This window comes from Meleagris gallopavo, chromosome 12 (genome assembly GCF_905368555.1).
Source record: "Meleagris gallopavo chromosome 12, MGAL_WU_HG_1.1, whole genome shotgun sequence".
Classification (NCBI taxonomy): Eukaryota; Metazoa; Chordata; class Aves; order Galliformes; family Phasianidae; genus Meleagris; species Meleagris gallopavo.
Window position 1 is genome coordinate 8,218,173 of NC_139415.1, and position 19,460 is coordinate 8,237,632.

General features: G+C 40.4%; 2 protein-coding genes across 11 annotated transcripts in view; both read left to right on the forward strand.

Annotated features, from left to right (window-relative positions):
* MYO5A (myosin VA) overlaps positions 1-9,563 on the forward strand; it is a 95,253-nt gene extending 85,690 nt beyond the window's left edge. For all 7 annotated transcript variants that reach the window (XM_085234350.1, XM_085234349.1, XM_085234352.1 and 4 more), the window contains 7 exons: positions 314-468; positions 1,264-1,353; positions 2,060-2,210; positions 3,024-3,306; positions 3,802-3,976; positions 5,227-5,307; positions 6,172-9,563. In XM_085234350.1, the coding sequence (XP_085090476.1) occupies positions 314-468; positions 1,264-1,353; positions 2,060-2,210; positions 3,024-3,306; positions 3,802-3,976; positions 5,227-5,307; positions 6,172-6,324 (1,088 nt within the window). In that variant the 3' untranslated portion in view covers positions 6,325-9,563. The remainder of the gene's footprint in view (positions 1-313; positions 469-1,263; positions 1,354-2,059; positions 2,211-3,023; positions 3,307-3,801; positions 3,977-5,226; positions 5,308-6,171) is intronic.
* A 645-nt stretch (positions 9,564-10,208) lies between these two features.
* The window catches only part of MYO5C (myosin VC), a 31,967-nt gene continuing 22,715 nt past the window's right edge, over positions 10,209-19,460 (forward strand). For 2 of the 4 annotated variants that reach the window (XM_085234358.1, XM_010717250.4), the window contains exons 1-11: positions 10,210-10,391; positions 12,952-13,062; positions 13,604-13,769; positions 14,092-14,236; positions 14,722-14,878; positions 15,376-15,519; positions 16,398-16,479; positions 17,039-17,146; positions 17,703-17,809; positions 18,348-18,613; positions 19,144-19,225. In XM_085234358.1, coding sequence (XP_085090484.1) covers positions 10,365-10,391; positions 12,952-13,062; positions 13,604-13,769; positions 14,092-14,236; positions 14,722-14,878; positions 15,376-15,519; positions 16,398-16,479; positions 17,039-17,146; positions 17,703-17,809; positions 18,348-18,613; positions 19,144-19,225 — 1,395 coding nt within the window. In that variant the 5' untranslated portion in view covers positions 10,210-10,364. Of the gene's footprint in view, positions 10,392-12,951; positions 13,063-13,603; positions 13,770-14,091; positions 14,237-14,721; positions 14,879-15,375; positions 15,520-16,397; positions 16,480-17,038; positions 17,147-17,702; positions 17,810-18,347; positions 18,614-19,143; positions 19,226-19,460 lie in introns of all 4 variants that reach the window. The other 2 variants (XM_085234357.1, XM_085234356.1) reach the window with 2 other exon arrangements.

Here is a 19,460-nt window from a genome sequence, read left to right on the forward strand (position 1 = left end):
ACATAAAAGTTGCATAGCATGTTTTGGTGTTTAGTTTATCTAAAATTCCTAAATGTCTGCTGTAACAAAATGTCTTTTAGTCTGATTAGTACAGTACATATTAATATGTCCACATATTTTTAGCAAGCAGATATGTTTTATTCTGTTCTGAAATTTTACTAAGAAAGTGTCTCATGTTCTTAGTTCTGCTGTTAATTTTTCACTGGCCACATATAAGCACACAGGTAGAATTAACTGGGAAGTTGCAATTACTATGTATAACACCTTCCAGAGAGTTACCACTTAACAAAATAATGTGTTCGTTTTTCACAAGAGCTGAAACCACGTGGGGTAGCAGTCAACCTGATTCCAGGACTACCAGCATATATTTTGTTCATGTGTGTACGCCATGCAGATTACCTTAATGATGACCAGAAAGTGCGTTCATTGTTGACTTCCACTATCAATGGCATCAAAAAAGTGCTGAAGGTCAGTCTGCTTGGTTTAGGAGAATGTTAAATTGAAATTTACCTCTGATTGCATGTTAGGTAAGTGAGGAAAGGTCTATCGGTGAATTGACTCTGGATTTCTGACCAGTAAATTCTCCCACAGAAGTTACAGAAAGTTAGGCTAACAATCAACAAATTACAGTTGATAACGTTTTCTCCACATAATGCCATAGATGCTCTGAATGAGTTAAAAAAGGATTATCTTGTTTTTATTTTGAATAGTCTTCATCCTCTGAAGCTTTTTAAAGCTTTGGATGCAGTAGCTTGGGTAGTGAGTCTTTGTAAATCTTCTCCAGAGTGCGTAGTTAAAATGTTTCATTTGCAGTGTTGGTTCACAGATTTCCATACTAGCTTCATCTGCCAGTTTTACTGGTGATAAGCTACTGCCTGAAGTCTTCGCAATGAGTTGACTGGAAGAGTGTAGGCTAGGGAGTATTGTGGAGGCAATATTAAGTGATAAAGATGCTTCATGCCTTGTGGAGTATTCTTACTTTTTAAATAAAGCAGACTGTTTGGTAAACGATCCTGCAGGAGCTTAGGTACTCATAGAAATATTGGACATATGTGTGTGAATGGAGTAAATGCTATAGAAGTCTAGAATTACAGAAAACAGAGGGTGTTTGAATGGTATTTTGTCAAAAAATTTATTTTTTAAGTATGTTACTGAAATACACAGTTTTATAAAACATCAGTGGATTTTAAGTTTTTATCCAGCATTTCATTGTTTTATTCCTTTTTCTAGTCTTTGTTGAAATGTGTTTGTTTTCATCTTCAGAAAAGAGGTGATGACTTCGAAACGGTGTCTTTCTGGCTGTCCAACACCTGCCGGTTCTTGCACTGCTTGAAGCAGTACAGCGGAGAAGAGGTAAGCAGTGCTCGTGCTCCAGTTTCATTGCTCTATAATACCATTGTCAGCACTACACTTTAATTCCTGTAATAGCTTCAAGTCTATTCAAAGTCTCTTAAAACAGCTACGTATTCTGGAATGATGGTGACGACATCAGTGGAAAGTAGTAGGAGATAAAGTCTGATCCCATTTCACTTTATTGCAGGTTGAGGCCCAAAAGGTTAGATAGCATTGTACTCCTGAAAGTTTCAGCTCAGATTCAGTTGAAGAATCTGTTGCTATTACAATTTTTGGTAATGATTCGCTGAAATTAAACAGGCCATACTAAGTGCTTTAATATAGTATGACAGACCATTTTAAGTTTGGAGGCTACGGTACGTCTAATTCCTTCTTCAGACTTACCTGTGATTTTGGCAATAAATGGCTAGATTATTATGTCCTTGTTGGAGTGGGAGGGCAGGGTTACCAGCTAGAAAGCTGACACTTTGTTCCTATGTCACATGTTCAGAATTTCAAGTCAAGGAAACAGACATTGCATAAGTCAGAACTGAAAATCAAAATCCTAGTATTCAATCAGAATTTCCAAATTAAAGTTTTGAGAGGTTGCAGCCATTACTTTGAAGTATTTGTCAGTTGTGTTAAAAAAAAAAAATCTAAATACTGGCTTTATTTTATATTCTTGTATTCCATTGAAGCAATTGTTTCTGTGATTTTATTAATGCAGGGGTTTATGAAGCATAATACACCTCGTCAGAATGAGCACTGCCTCACTAATTTTGACTTAGCTGAATACAGACAAGTCCTGAGTGACTTGGCTATTCAGATCTACCAACAACTGGTCCGAGTGTTGGAGAACATTCTGCAACCAATGATTGGTAAGGCAGAGTGGAATTCCTTAAACTGTAGTACTAAAGGGAAAATGGTGATGGCAATACTATGTTGTATCTTATATTTATTCCTGAATGATACAATTTTATTCATAGTTCTTACGGTATTCTGTTTATAGTTGACAAGGACTGTACTGAACAAGTGGGGTTAGAGGTGGCTGGTTCATCTGGCAGTGACAGAACGAATCAATTTGCGTTGTAAATGTTTGTCATAAGTCATGTATTTACAAGAGAAACCACTGCTAGGACAGTCTGATATTTGTGTGTTGGGAAATATCTCTTGGAAAAATTGGAGTTTAATTATATGAGAAATTATAATTAAAATGAATATGGAGTAGAAAGTGGCTGGCCATCATTATAGGCAGCAATCAGCAACTAAATAGCTAGCAGTGGTGAAGCTCACATTCAGAGAGAGTTTTTCATTTCATTTTTCTTGTCAGACAGTGTTCTCTCAAATTTTCATTACCTTTCTGATCACACCTTTTAGAAGGGTGGAACAGCTCTTGGTATGCTGACTCTGCTGCTCATACGACCAGGTGGATGAAAAGAGTATTTTGTTAAGCCACAGTTACACCTTCCTTTCAGACACTCTTGCTGGAATATCTGTAAAATGCTGTCAGCTTAGATTTTGCAAAACGTAGCGGGTCCTGAAAGAACTGCTGGAGGTCACGATAGAGTGTGTTTAGCAGAAAGCCCAATGTGATTTTTCTGTGTAAATAGCCAACAGGATTTTTCTGGTTTGCACAGCATGCTTGCACATAGACTATTTTCAATCATTAAAAGGTTGTCAATTTTACGCAGTTTCTGGAATGCTGGAGCATGAAACTATCCAAGGTGTCTCAGGGGTGAAACCGACAGGGCTGCGGAAGAGAACATCCAGCATTGCTGATGAAGGAACCTACACTTTGGACTCCATTATTCGACAGCTGAACTCTTTCCATTCTGTGATGTGTCAGCATGGAATGGATCCAGAGCTGATCAAACAGGTTGTCAAGCAGATGTTCTACATCATTGGAGCTGTAACACTTAATAATCTTCTCCTGCGCAAGGACATGTGTTCATGGAGCAAGGGAATGCAGATAAGGTGGGAGAGCTTTTGTCATACTTGCTGCTGAAAATGTTAGTGGGCTCTTGGCTGTAATTTGCTACTTCCTGTGGTAAAGCCACCTTAGGCTGTTCCTGCATTTGGCTGCAGTTGTCCAAAGCATTCTACTGGCATGTGCCAGGAAACGTAGCCAAGCCCTCCCTTGGGTAATACTGTAAAGTGTCACTGTGCATTTGTGTGAACAAAATCTCATTTGCCTTTCCTCTTATGCCTGCCTCATTTCCACAGTTAATAGGAACAGAAACAAATGGGGAAAGGTAGGTAGTGGAAGTCATCAGCCATAGTTTCTGGCTGTTTTGAAACTCAAAATGTCCTGCCTTAATTGAAGGGAAATAGAACGAAGATAAAACTACAGAAAACTACAAGTGTGAAGGGAAAGCATGTAAGGAGAAAGAAACACTGAAAGAGAAACGGACATGCTTTTGATTTGACAGTAATTAAGCACTAATGTTTTTGTATTCTAAACTCATACAGGTACAATGTGAGTCAACTTGAAGAATGGCTACGTGATAAAAATTTGATGAACAGTGGGGCCAAAGAGACACTGGAGCCCCTCATACAGGCTGCACAGTTGTTGCAAGTGAAGAAGAAAACAGATGAAGATGCAGAAGCCATTTGTTCAATGTGCAATGCACTGACTACTGCCCAAGTAATCAAATTCTCATTCTCTTTTTGCTGTCTCTTCTGAGCAGTTCTCTGTTCCACTGTGTTTGCCAGGCCTGCCTGCATCGCTGTCACAGACAGGTCACACATTTCTAACATCGCTTTGAGTTTGTATAACTAAACAGATTAAATTGGAGGGGTGAAAAAAAGGACTAGGTCTGATGAACAAGATAAGTTTGTGTTGCACTGTAGTTAGTCTCAGGCTGCAAAAATCTTCAGAGAAAAGCCTTAACTGGAATCTCTGTTCCCCAGGTAGCTCCAGATAATTTCTAGAAAATCATCTTTCTGCCATCTGAGTTGGCATCCATTTAAAATAATGGGCAGTTCAGGCAGAGCTGTTGTCTCAGGGTTTGCAAACAAGAGTATTAAGTTTCTGTACCCATCAGCCTCAGAAAGGCCGAGCCAAGTGTATCTCAGTTGGCAGCACAGCTGAAGGCTTCTGCATACAAAGTTTAGGTTTCGTAAAGACAAGCTGCACTTATTTTAACTGTGCAACGTATGCTTAGAATTTTTATGGTAATAACAGGATCCAAGCATCTTTGGTTATTACTGAACATTCTTATCAGAAAAATAAACAAATTTCTGTTTCTTTCATAGCAGTGTCAGCAGTAGCAGTGACATTGGTACAGCTGTTTTGATTTAGTAATGCACTGATTTAGTTCTTTAGTTCCATATGCTTTGAGTGTTTTCATTCTGTTGAAAAGATTTGTTTGTTTTTTAAACAGAAAAAATGTAAAAGACCAAAGAAATGATTGATTTGTTTATGTAAGTTTTAGATGTTTGATTCATTACTATTCAAAGGCACTGTGTTGCAGTTCGGTCTTCTAGTGACTATAGCCCTGCTTGTAGAGAAATAGCTCACTGCCTTGAAAAACACTGAGGTCATAAGATTCTCTTGAATGGAAGCTACAGAAAGCCATAGGGATTCAAAGCTAGAAAGGGAAATGCAGTATGTTTCCAGAGCATGTAGGAATGCAATGAGCTATTTATCATCTGACTTTGCCACAGTTTGGTATTTTCCCTATGCATGGAAGAATTGGAGTTTCTACCTCCAAAGAACACATGTTCTAAGGGTGCAGGTTTAAAAATAACTTTGAATAGATAATGACATTTTGTATGAATCAATAAAACAAACAAAAATAATTTAAATTTTAAAAATAGCTCATGTAAAAAATGTATCAGTAACTGTAGACTTATTAATAAAAAGAAACTAAGGATGGTTGTTCTTTTTCACAGATTGTAAAAGTACTGAACTTATATACTCCAGTGAATGAATTCGAAGAGAGAGTCTTGGTATCATTTATACGTACAATACAGGTATGGCTGTATCTTTTCATTAAACATCTTCTGACTGTTTCTAAGAAACCCTTTAATGATCCTAACCGATTGTGTCCTGAAGCTTTTTAGGCTCTTTAGCAATTTTTTTTTTCTATGCTGAAAAGGTGATGTCAGCCTTAAAATCTTAAGCAGTCACAATGTACTGCCTCCAGATTTGGAAGGGAATGTTAGTTTCTCTCACAGTATGTATGAGATTTCCAGAAGGTGAGAGGTTTTTGTGGTTGCCTATTTGTGTATATGCAAACACATTTAAATACCCACTTTTCAAATGATAACATTTACAAATGCAAATTTACTTCTGTCAGACCTGTGTCTGCAAGAGAAGTTCCAACTGCTTTGAAAAGTGAGGCCTGTGTGCATTCCAGAGCTCTTCATTTTGTTCTTTTAATATTGTATATATTTATGAAAACAAAGAGTTCCCCAAATTCCAAAATAAAAAAGCAGGTAGAGCAAAAGAAACGAAACAATGATCTTTCTGGTTTGTTGCAAATCTAGTTGCATTGCTAGCACGATAAGGGAAAATGGGAAGGTAGAACTGAGGCAAAACTGTAATTCTGCTCACTGAAAAGATGTGGTTATCAGATAGTGCCTAAGTTTTCCCTTTTGCAAGGAATCGAAATATCTTCAGATTGTATTATAAGAGAAAGATATGCAAAATTAATGCCAAAATTAACCATATTTTAATCATTTAATTGTTACAAGTGTTATAGATTACCACAGTGTATGTGTCTGTGTACACACACATCTGTACACGCAGATAGAGTAACACCTAGTAACACCACAAGATGATTGTTATCAGTGAAGGGGCTAAATGCTAATGTAATCCCTTTCTTATCTTTACAGCTGCGTCTGCGAGACAGGAAGGACTCTCCTCAACTGCTCATGGATGCCAAACACATCTTTCCTGTTACTTTTCCATTTAATCCATCCTCCCTGGCATTAGAAACCATCCAGATCCCAGCCAGTTTGGGGCTGGGCTTCATATCACGTGTCTGATCCCAAGGATGTTCTGTCAGTGTTAGATGGAGAGTTGTTTGCCTGATACCATTACCCATTAAATGTAGTGAGCCACTGAAAACACATTTTTGAACAAACAGTCCCTGTATGCTCAGATTTGTTGTAAAGGTAGCTGGGAAACTACACAGCAGCACCACAGATTGAAGGCTGATAGAAAGATGTGCGTTTGTGTTCAGTCATTGCACTTACGAGGACATTACTGATTCATGTGTTTCCAGAAATGGAAATTGGGTTTGGACAAAAATTGTGTCTTCAGCTGTTTAGAGACATTTTTAGATCTTTAGTAACATATTTAAATAGTGTAAATTAAACTCCATGTATAACCTTCTCATGGGCAGGGACCAATTGGGACAGTCCAGTCCTCACATGGAAGACGTAAAAGTAAGGCATTTTGTAGTAGAATATGCAGTTACTTGGGAACCTGTTACCTTTAATTTGTAAAAACTGGAATGGAGAAGCAAAAACTTGCAATATAAAAAATGATTTCTTAAACCACTTATTTATGTCAGTTTGACATAAATTCTAGTGATAAGTCTTATAGCTTACTGTATGCTATAACATAGATGTTCATTTGTTAGTAATGTGGTTTACCAAGCATATTAAATTGCTGCTGCATATTGAGTTCTTTTAAATGTATGACAGTATCATGCTAGGCACTAAAAATAAGATACTTCTTTTTTGGTTGTCAACCTTATTTACAGTCCAATGCAGTCTGTTATTCTAACTGGATTTTTGCAGATGTTATCAAATATCACCTGTAAAGGAAAATGGTAACTAAGCACAAGTAGTACACTGGAAATTACATGTTTAGGGTTTTTTTTTTGGTTTTGCTTTTTTTTTTTTTTTAAGTAGTTATCTGAGAATACAAAATCTTGAAGCAGATTATCAGAAATGAGTCATGATTTTTGTATTTATTTAGATTTTGTAGCACGTCCAATGTTCTTTGTTTGTAGACCCCAGAGATGACAGTGTGCATTTTCAGTATAACGTATTTTGTTGCCACCTCTAAAAAAAAAAAAAACTTTAAGAATATGTATATATGTTTTCCTTCATATTTGTATTTGAGAGGAAAAGCTAACAGAAAACTTCTGTGGTGGTGCAGGACTCATTCCTTGGAAGGTTGGCCAACAAAAACGCAAAGTACGTTTTGACTCTGATGCTGTCATTGACTGCCATTGGTGCTGATTGAATGGCTGGAGATCCAGAGTGCGTAATGAGAAACAGAGTTCAATTGGATATTGCACATCCAGTCGGGAGGGTTTTCTGTCTCACACTCCTTGGATGTGTTACAGAATTCACATTTCACAATGTGCAACACGTGGGCAGAGGCCCTCCGTAAGGTTCCAGTCTTGAACTTTACAACGTGTCCTTTGTGGTGTGTGGCTCAAATACACACGTGGGAAAAAAAAGACACTCACATTACTCTGTTGCATTGTGCAATATTTTTTATCTATGATAAAAATTAGCAACTTAGCATTAAAAATATTGAGAAATAGTCTAGAGGTACACTATTAGTCTGTTTGGTACTTAGTGTTTGCCTGCAAACTCACAGAAAAAAGATTGCTTCCAGGCAGACAGAAACGTTTCAGCTGTGTTTGACTTCAGAGGCAGACATACTGTTGATACGGTTGCTAAAATGGGGAACAGAGGCAGCCTGAGCTTCAGCTGTATCATCTAAAGATGCTCACATTCTCTTATTTTCAGAGGCGTAAAACCCATGCTGTGTTTGATGGACCATGCCGACATTTGCAAGAACTGAATATTTCATTGCACAGATATTTGGAACGATCCCTGCTGATGGTTTCGGTTGTCTTTCTACGCATGGTACACCAAACATTTTTTTGTTGTTGTTAATATTACTTGATTTCTGAACTACATCTGCTGCTGAGTGGCTCCAAATAAGATCTAATGTACTAACAGTGGGGTATCGTGGCTTTCAGACTTTTAGGGTACTGTACTTGAGAGAATGTAATGGGAAGGCCTTCACATCCAAGGGTAGGGAGGACGATATATCAGAACGTGCTGACCTACACAATTTTCTCCTTATTGGAAAGCATAGAAATTGGCATTACAGTATGCTCATACTCTCTATCAGGAAACGTATCCACTACGTAAGCATTGGTGTATTAAAACGTATGCCTAACTGTATTTTTGTTGATTTCTAAAGTTTGTTTACCTGTAAAAAGCCTTACTGTATCTGTTTCCTTAAGAAAGTAGTGGTTAGTAATTTATAGATGTTATCCTTGAACTCAGTGGTTTGACTGGTATTACTTTTATATCAATTTAAAAGTAGATGCTGCTCGACATGTTTGGAAGGAAACTACTTTGGGGTTGAAAAAGATGTGTAATTGGTAAATCATCTAATATTTTACCTGGCAGTATTTTACATGCACTTTTCAGAAGTAAAATTTTAGTGTCAGTGTATAATATGACTTTCACTTTAGGACTAATATCTCTTTAACCATTGAATAGGATGCAGAGTTATTTGAACAACTATTTTTTTTCCTTTGAATCATGGTTATGTTCTTTTCATGTGGACATATCTTTTATATTTTAATTTATTATCTATTGCTATAATAGATTCTATTGGATGCTGGAAAAAACGATTCTCAAAGAGCCCTTAGAATGATATACAGTTATTCTAGAGATTTTGCACAATTACCTCATTCTGTTTGGTGTACCTTTCTTCCAGTGATTGTTTTATTTCTGATGCTTAGCACACGGTCTTCTATCCAAATTGTGAAAATTGTTTCTCAGACTTCAATCTGGGATGGAACACGGAAGTGCTTAAGTCCATTCAGTGTGAATAATCTGTTCTACTTATCAGGAGGAGAACAAAATAGGATCAATCTCAGCGTTGAAAAGTGGGTTGATGAGCAGTAACATCTGTTCCTAACTCGGAAACACCAGCATTTGCAATGGGAAGGTCTCTGATTTAAACTGAACGCATTTCAGATACCATACAAGTACTAGGGGTAAACATGTTGGGTTTTTTTAAGATGCCCAGATTTCACCTGGTAAATCAAAGCCTTGAAACACAGATTTTCACTCAATACCACTACAGTACATAGATGAAACCAAAACCTTGTCAGAATGATCTGAGCTCTGATCTGTCGTAGTGTCCGATGTTGTACTTAGTAAATGTATGCATCATAAAAGCTGTAGCCTAATAGCTATCACTGGAAAACGTCCAAATAAAAATACAGCTGTAAGATTTACTGTGGTTGTGGGGTGTTTGTTTGTTCATTCGGGTCTGTTTGTTTGTTTCTGAGCAGGTGGCTGTCAGGCTTGTGCCTGAGTTGTGCCCTGGTCTAGTATTAAATGGGGATAGTATTAAATAGTATTAGTGCTGGTCCTGCATGTGGCAGGGGGGTGGGAGACTGACGATCCGTGAGGTCCCTTCCAACCCCGGCCGTTCTGTGATTCTGCTTGGTGCCCAGCTCTCGCTGGGGGCTGCAGCTGTGCCTCCTGCCGGCTGCCTGGAGCTCCCGGAGAGCCTTCATGGAGGAGAGGCGGCGCTCCGCGTGTTTCCATCAGTCCAAACCAATTGCTCTACTTATCCAAATCCTCCTCCCCGTAAATAACATTTACATATACTACCTATATACGAACCTATTCGTTCTATTCTGTTTTCTGATCCTAGAATAACTCCGTGGCGTTTCGTGTTTCCGTTGGTTTTCCTTATTGGGAAGGGGCTGCTCCCCGGGCATTCCTCATTCTCAGCTCCTCAAGCTCTACTCCAGGAGCCCTCGAGGCACAGCGCCCGCACGTCATCCCCGAGCTCACCCGTTCCCCTGTAATCACACACCTGCGCTGCCCGTACCTCCCAACACACACGCGTTTAAGGATGCCTTAACACCCAGTGACCGCTGCGGGAGCTATCGGGCCCGGGCTCGGCCAGGTGAGCGGCGTGGCAGCCTGGGGGCGCGCTCCTCCCCGGGGCAGGGCGGGGATCCGGACGGCGCGGTCCGGGGCGGGCGGAGGCTCGGTCGGCCGTCCGTCCCGGCAAAGCTGCGCCCATGGCGCTGGCCGAGCTTTACACGCAGGTGAGCGGGGCACTGCGAGGGGTGCGGCCCGAGGTGGGGGGCGGCCGAGAGGAGCTCCCGGGGGCGGCTCGTGCAGCCGCGCGGCTGCTCGGCCACGTCAGGTAGCGATAAAGTTGGCCGAAGCGGAGGCGGAGCCGCTCCGGGTCCCCGCGCGGTGCCGGGTGATGCCGCTTCCCCTTCTCGCTGTTTCAGCACGCGTTTTCCGAGCGTGGCTGTGCAGTTTTGGAGGTTAAAACGAGCGTCCTTCCTCCTTAGCGCGGCTGGGGCAGCGCTTCCCACTTCTCACGTCGTCGGCGCGGCGTTGCGGGGTGGAGGTGTTTGCTTAACTCCGAGTAACAAACAACGTGTGAAATCGCAGCTCCGTCGACCCCCTCTCTCCTATCGCCCGCCCGGGTGCCGTCCCAGCCCCGCTTTGCCTTTCGCTGTGCCGCGTGAGCCCCGCTGCGGGCGGCCGTGCCGGGGGAGCGGAGCGATGCGATCGCAGCGTTTACCTGCGGGGCAGCGCCGCGCTGCCTGTTTGCCAATGGAGGCTCCTGCCCCGCGGGGCGGTTCCCGATGGATCAGCGCTGCTCTGACCTGTTTGTCGTCCTCCGCTTCTCGGCTGTGACCCGCTGCGGTCCGTTCGCTGACTCGGGAACGTGCCCAGTTCTGCTGAGGGTCTTTGGTTCCGGTGTTCTTGATGCGTGAAATGACAGCGAAGAATTCTGTGTAACAGCTGTGGATAGGTGCGTATGTGCCTTTAAAAGCCAGAACTGTGCAGGAATGACGCAGAAATCAGCTTGTCCATCAGTAAGCACCTCTCCTATGAAGACCAGCTGAGGGAGCCGGGTTTGTTCAGCCTTGTTCAGCAACCCCGTATCAGCCTTCCAATACTTAAAGGGAGCTTGTAGGCAGGAGGGAAAAGAACTTTTTACACGGATAGGACAAGTGGGAATGGATTTAAACTACAAGAGGGGAGATTTGGGTTACATGTTCCAGGGCAAGTTTTCAGTGAGAGGTGGTGAGTTGGTGGCACAGGCTGCCCAGAGAGGCTGTGAGCGTCCCATCCTTGGAGATGTTCCATGCTGGGTTGGATGGGGCCCTGAGCAGCTGAGCTGGTGCCCCATTTAGTGATGAGGGGTTGGAATCAGAAGATCTTTGAGGTTCCTTCCAACCCAAACCATTCTGTGATTCTACACGCAGAAAAAGGCACTTAAACTGATTTCATTTAGCACTGTCTTTCATTTGCTCGTTAAATAGGAACTCCTAAAAGCATTTTTTACCTTCTGATTGGATACCTGAAAACATGCTCATCGCAGCATTTCACACAGTATCCCAAGTCAGAGAGGTTCTGCTGTGCTGAAAGCAGCAGCACAGAAATCTCACAGAGGTTTTGGTCTGCGTTCATCTCCTGACACACAGCTCAGGTTGGCATGATGTTAACCAGGAGGTCCTTACAAGGCTGGGGGGCACTGAGCAGCGTGGGCTTATCCACAGGGCACCCCTCTGCAGGTCCCTTTACCCTCTGGTTTGCTGTTTGCGTTCGGAGCACCAGCAGTGTGCTCATGCTGCCACGTAGGGCTCTCTCTGAGGTAGGGGGATGAAAAAGTCATTTCTTTCAGGAATAACAGTGTCAGCACCAAAATGGAAAGGTTTAAGAGTCCCTGCGGTGGCTGTGCTGAGCTCCATGAATTCTTGTCTGAAGTTAACTTTTCAGTGAGGAGCTGCAGCAGCTGTCACAGACTTGTTTAACCACAGCATGGAGCTGATAAACCAAGCGTGCGTTGATCTGGGATAGGGGAATTGGATGAAGGCTTCTGTCCATCAGAACAGCATGATGCTGAAATGATGATTATATGCCATGGTTGCTTCTGAGAGTAGGGACTGAATGCTGCTATGCTCTGTGGACAGAAGCAGTAGGGCCCATGTGAAGCTCTCTCTGCTATGTACAGAAGATGGTGCCATGTCAGAAATGGCCTCAAATCCCTGAATAAATGTGATTTCACTGCTGTTAAAGGTGCTATATAAATGTGTAGGTGCTGCTGTAAGGAGGTCCTGTTAGGTGAAAGGTGGCTGTGTGGCCTCCTTGTGTGTACATCCATCCTATGGCACAGTGCTTTCTAAGTTCAGTAACTTGCATTTGAATCCGGGGAAGTGATTGTCTCAGTTCTACTCAATGAGATGCTTTCTCTGGCCATTGGAATTCCTAAGAACCGGGGCTCTGCCCTAAGGGTATTTTATTCTTTCCTCATGGTTAGAGGATTTGAAGGGCCTGGCAGCAGCCTGGCCCTGCTCAGCATCCTGCTCCACACATTGCTCAATGTAGATGCCAAACAGGAGTGGAATGAGTACATCTGAGATTGAGTCTCTTCTCTCACTCTCTGTTTTCTCTTTTTTCTTTCACAAAGAATAACTAAAGTACAATGGTATACCCCAGTGAAACGGTCAGAACAAAGAGTGATCCCACAGAGTCCTGGCATCCACAGCATCATTTAGGCTGCACTTGTTTGAAAACTGCCTTTTTGTAGTCCGGTGTTATGGCAATAGCTGAGCTGGCTGCTGTCTTGTTTTTTTCTTTCAGTACAACAGGGTCTGGATTCCTGATAGCGAAGAAGTCTGGCAGTCTGCAGAAATCACAAAAGACTACAAAGCAGGAGACCGTTTTCTCCATGTGCAATTAGAAGATGGAACTGTAAGGAGAACAGCCTTAATTGCTGTGGGGTTCACTGTGTAGAAACTTAGGGCACACCAGGTCTTGATGAATTGTTCCTACTTATATACTTAGTATATAAGACTGATATGGAAGTAGAAAGATGACTTTTGAAACAAGTGAAAACTCATTCTTGAAGTAAATCAGAAGAGCAAGGCAGAGGCAGCTGTTGACCTTCTTTCCCCTAAAGTTATTGCTTTATGGAAGAACTCTTGCTTTTGGTCTCTGTGTTTTTTACTGATGTAGTATTTTGAAATAGGACATCTGTATTTCTGCACTGCTGTTCTGTAAACCCAAATATTAAAGAAAAGTGGGGTACCTTTTTAATAATAAAAAATAACAAAATCACCATCTTACTTTCATGATTCCCTGTACCTTATGTTCAGTGAGATGTATGGAACTGATGGAAGAAAAGATCAGGCAGTGCTCCATCAACCCTGTACCTTCATGTAGAGATAGAAGATCCGTTTGTACGTAAGCAAGCGATGAATGTTGTGCTATTTGCAGTCCTTTGTGCTTGCAGGAGCTCGATTACCCTGTTGATCCATCTGCTTTGCCACCTCTGCGAAATCCCGACATCCTTGTTGGTGAAAACGACCTGACAGCACTCAGCTACCTCCACGAACCCGCTGTTCTGCACAATCTTAAAGTCCGTTTCGTGGAGTCTCGGCTCATCTACACCTATAGTGGTAAGCAAAGTCAAACGCAAGGCTTAAAAAAGCGAAAGTAATCTTGGCTTACCTGGCCTAGTGGGTGGCAGCCCAGTTCCACAGGTTGGAGCTGTGTGGTCTTTAAGGTTTCGTCCAACCCAAATCATGCTATGATTAGTTTGCAGTATGATGTGAGTAGTGTTTTCCTCAAGTGCCTTTTGATTCATTCAGTGGAGATTTGAGTGTGCAATCGTTTGTTGATCAGAATAGTATACTTGGTTTAGAAAATATTGTAATCATTGCTACCACTTTTCACTGCACTAATCTATGTTTTCCTTTTGTTTTGTGCGCTTGGTTGCAGGAATAATTTTGGTTGCAATAAATCCCTATAAGCAGTTGCCAATATATGGAGATGCTATTATCCACGCGTATAGTGGGCAAAACATGGGGGACATGGATCCTCATATATTTGCTGTGGCAGAAGAGGCATACAAGCAAATGGCAAGGTTCGGTGTGCTGTTTTACTCCTACAAATAACACTTAGTCAAGTGGCAGCCTGTTAATTGTAATTTGGATTAACTGTGTATGTGCCATTGGCTATTGTGAATATCTCTGAATGTGTAACTTAACTAAACTAGAGAAGGAATAATTCCTCAACCAGCTGAGGAATTTGGGGTTGGAACTCAATGATCTTTAAGGTCCCTTCCAACCTAGGCAATTCCATCATTCTTTGATTTCTATAACTTGGAACCATTTTCATTTCTGACAAGGGCCAAAACTGCCTTAACTGTGTGAGTAGCAGTGACGTTGCCTAGAGATTACAGCCAAAGAGATGTGAAACAGAAGAGCAGATGAAAGGTGGAACTCATATGAGTTGACCGCAGTTGTTTTCATACCTTTGTTTCATATGTTTAACTCTTTTGTATGTTTGCATATATTTGCATGCATTTTAGACACTTCTGATTTAAACTCTCTGATTATTTGGTTTTAGAAATAGCAAGAATCAATCTATTATAGTCAGTGGAGAATCAGGAGCTGGAAAGACTGTGTCTGCAAGATACACTATGAGGTACTTTGCCACCGTGAGTAAGTCGAGCAGCAATGCACATGTGGAGGATAAAGTTTTGGCATCCAATCCAATAACCGAGGTAAACTTCAGAGAGCAGCTGTCAAATCTGTACTTACCGAGGAGAGGATTCCAAGAGCTGCGGAGCATCTCTGTTTGAAATCACGGGGGGCACTTCAGTAGCTGACTTAGATATCTACGTTAGAAATGGAGCCTTTGAATGTTCCTGGTAGGAAGAGATGGTCGGGTCAGGAGCACTGGGATGCAAAAGTTTGATCTGATCACATCCTGTTAAATAGACGATTGCAAAAAAAATCGAACAACCTGTTTTTATTAGTTGGAGTAGAAAATGGCTCAAGTGGGGGAATGTGTTTCTAATTCTTTATGTTTACATACCATTATACTCTTTGAGACTTATTTTCAAAGTTGGGCCTTAAAATCCAAATCTCACAGCCGAATGCTGAGATTGATTCTTGAGGAACTGAGATTTTAGCAACTTGTGGTTGGGTCATGTTTTGAGAAATTTATTTTTATGAAATATACGAGTAAAACAAACTCTGCAAGTCGATAATTTTGTAGGCTGTTGGCAATGCAAAAACCACACGGAATGATAACAGCAGTCGGTTTGGAAAATACACTGAAATCAGTTTTGATCCAAGTTACCGAATCATTGGAGCCAACATGAGAACATACCTGCTGGAGAAATCCAGAGTTGTCTTCCAGGTGGGTAAAATGAGAACACTCAGTGTGAATGTAGCTACTAATGTACAATCTTTTGGCTCTTCTGGTTTCATATAGAAAATACGAAAAGATAAAATAGATATGTGAAGTTTTACATAGTATGTCTAATAAGCACATGATTTCTTTTTTCATAGGAGCTAATCTCATTTAGAGCAAGCAAGTGATTTGTTCCGTATGCTTCCTTACGCTGAGTGGAGGACGTATTTCAGGAACAATTCCCTGTGGCAGTGCCAGAAGTATTTGCAAAATCTCTGTATTTCAGTCACAATAATGGCATGTGCCACTTGTGTCTGGAAAGAGGCAGCGTATGTGGAGTACAGGGATTCTCTGGTCAAAACTGGCTGAAAATTTGTAAGGCCAGAGCTTATCACGTGTGACCCATTGCAGTGTCAGAGCATAATCATGATAATCTGCTCAGTACTTTTATGAAGCTGCCTTTGTGACATTTTAGCAGTATTTTAGTAGTACTTAGCTTTTAAATACTATGAAAAATCCTTGTTTGACTCTTCTCCCTGATTGACGGTTTATAGAGTTTTGTGAATGACTGCAGGGCAGTGCTGCAGCTGGCACTCCCACACAGCTGCTCTTCCTGGTATTTTCAGTTCTTATTAGTAGGTGGTTTTCCAGGCAAAAGGAATCATTAACAGCTCAGCAAATGGTAATGGAAAAATAGTATACTTGAATGTATCACTTTCGAAACTCTTGCTGAAGTCAAAAGTGTGATATTTGAATTTGAGGCAATTTCTTTGCTAAACTGTGTTGTGGTTGTATTTAGCCTTCATGTATTGGCATCGTTTTACAGCGGTTCAGTATCAAATGTTTTTCTTCTGTAATTTTTTTTTTTGTTTTTTCAACTGCAGTCAGAGAATGAGAGAAATTACCATATATTTTATCAGCTGTGCGCATCTGCTATGCAACCTGAATTCAAGCATCTTAAGTTGGGTAGGTGTCAGGAAAATGAGCTCCTCTTCCCCTTTGCAGTGTATTATATCAAAAACTAAATTTTCCAAAGCTAGCACTTCAAGTGCTTTGTATCTTAAATCTCACAGACTTACAACTGGATGCAGCTAGTAAGTCTGCTTGTATTAAAGGTGGTAGCAAATCACTTGGAACTTGAATGCTGCATTATCAAGTGCCTTTGAAAATATTGTTCTAGTACTTCCTGTGGTGGCAGGTGCTATTATGACAATCTGGGGGCTTGATTCATTTACCCAGGGAGAAGCTTTAATGCTATCTGGGAGAATTAAATGTTAGCTATATGCTTTGTCTTCACTCTTCATTCCTGTTTGCTTGTTGGATCAACTACTAAGATTGCTAGGAATTAGGAGTGCTGGTTTGTGTCAAACTGGGTTATGCACACGGATTTCTCTCCAAAGAAGGGGACACCTCCAGCTCACTGCATCGGATAGCACTGTCAATTTTCTAGTGTTACAAGCCTTTAACAATTGGTTTCCCTAGTCTTGAATTTTCCAGCATTATGAGTTTTGCTTCTTACCTCTAGGAAGCGCAGAAGAATTTAACTACACGAGAATGGGTGGCAGTACGACTATTGAAGGAGTTGATGACAGAGCAAATATGATTGAGACTCAGAAGACATTTGCCTTACTGGGTAATTTCTTGAAGATACCTACTCTCTCTCTCTCTCTCTCTCTATATATATACTTTTTTTTTTTTTCTGAGATGAACAAAGGTGGATTATATCTCAAATGTTAATATTTTTTGTAATTATTACTAATTTTTTCCCCTTAATAACCTGTCTTTTACACTGTTAGCCTGCTTTAAAAGTACTAGGCAAGAGCAAGTAACTGCTAGCCATTTGGTGTTCATTGTTAATCATCAAAAACACTGAGGGCTGAGGTCTGCTTGGCCATTGAGCTAACATACTGCAGAAGAAATAGAATTAGAAGCTTCCTTAGCCCTAATGTGGCTTATATGAAGACCATATGAGACTGGCTGGTATTGGTAGGCAAACAGGAATCTATGTCTAATCTCTCATTGAATCAGGCAGAAAGTAGGCTGAACCAAAGCTTTTCACAGTAGTCTTCATAGTAGGAATGCTATACAGCTACTGACTACACAACAAAGTAAATAATCTAGCATTGTGCTATTTTAATTCATTCTACTGTATTTGGATATTTAAAATAATCAGGAATTGATGTTTTTAGGTCTGAAGGAGGATTTTCAGATGGATGTTTTTAAAACGCTGGCAGCAATCCTACACTTAGGCAACTTGGAAATAACAGCAGTTGGAGATGAAAGGTCATCCGTCAATGTAAGGAATTAACTCACTGAGATACTAGCATTTTCTTTTCTACTCTGTGCCAAAATACCTTCAGCAATGTTCTTCTCAATTTTGGGGCTCAGAGCGGCGTTAAATCTGGTATACTAAACTTGAGAGATTTATCTATCTTTGTATGTGTACAAAGGGAGTATTCGTGTGAAACCTGCTTCTACCTTGCAGTTGTTGGTAAAGCCGCTGGGGACTGCTTGCAGGATAAAGGAAACAGCATTGTCAGAACAGGTTGGAATGTGTCCCAGCAGACTGTGCTAACCAAAAAGGAATGACATCTAAACATAGACTAACTTATTCTTGCAATGTCTGTGTCTAGTGCACCTCATCCAGCCTAAGGTTGTATTTCCTATGTCAGTAGCTCCACCCACTGTCACTTGGTTTAACTCTTCTCACTGTTTTGCCAGGCTAAGTGAGCAGAAGATAAAACCTGTATGTTGATGTCAGTAGTGCCAGGATTTCCCTGTTTAGACAACATTTAAGGCATTAAATGTAATAATATTTGTTATCTTCTGTAAAGCTGGAAGACAATCATCTCAATATATTCTGTGAGCTTCTGGAATTAAACAGTGACAAAATGGCACAGTGGTTGTGCCACCGAAAGATTATCACTACTTCAGAGACTGTAATAAAGCCAATGACAAAACCTCAGGCTCTTAACGCAAGGGATGCTTTGGCAAAGAAGATCTACTCTCATTTGTTTGACTTTATTGTGGAAAGAATTAACCAAGCTTTACAGTTCTCTGGCAAGCAACATACTTTTATTGGTGTTCTGGATATTTATGGGTAAGAACGTTTCTAGAAACAAATTTATTAGATGAGTTAAGCTTCTGTAAAGTCAGAATCCTTCTATAATCCTTTTATAACCTAAACATAGTTCAATTTCCATGGGGTTGTGGGCACTTCTTAATTTGTGCTGATAATAAATCCGTAGTGTTTCATCTACTAAAAGATAGCAGTCATGTGAGTTCTTTTGCATCCACAGTAGTAGGAGTGTTCAGCAAATATAAATACTAGTATCTCACATGAGTGAGGTTTACATTTAAATTTTTATTTAATTCTTTTAGATTTAACTCTGGATTTATTTATTTATTTATTTATTTATTTATTTATTTATTAGCTCTGTCATCTTCAGTAACATAATATTCTAGGGAAGTCTTGAAATCCCTTAGCAGCCTTCATTAGGATTATGGCTATTAAATTTTCATAGAATGATTAGATTAGCTCCAAACTCTTACCAGATTATCTGTATCTGAATCTGAAGGTTTTTTGTTTTCAGTACAATTGCATTGCTTTTTTTTTTTTTGATGTCTCAGCTTTGAAACATTTGATGTGAACAGTTTTGAGCAATTTTGCATCAATTATGCCAATGAAAAACTACAGCAGCAGTTTAACCTGGTATGTTTGTATGTTCATTTATTTTTAGTTCTTCTTTTTTGTATTATCATGTTATTGTTCTTTGTCTTATTTTGCTTCAGTTTTGAGATTATCAGTTGCAATTACCATTTGGATATTTGTATTTGAGCAGTGGCTATTTCTGCATAGCGACTATCCAGTAATAAGGAAAAAAAGAGATATTTTATATATTGTTTCCTTAATTCTAACTTTATGTTTTCATAATTTTCATATATTT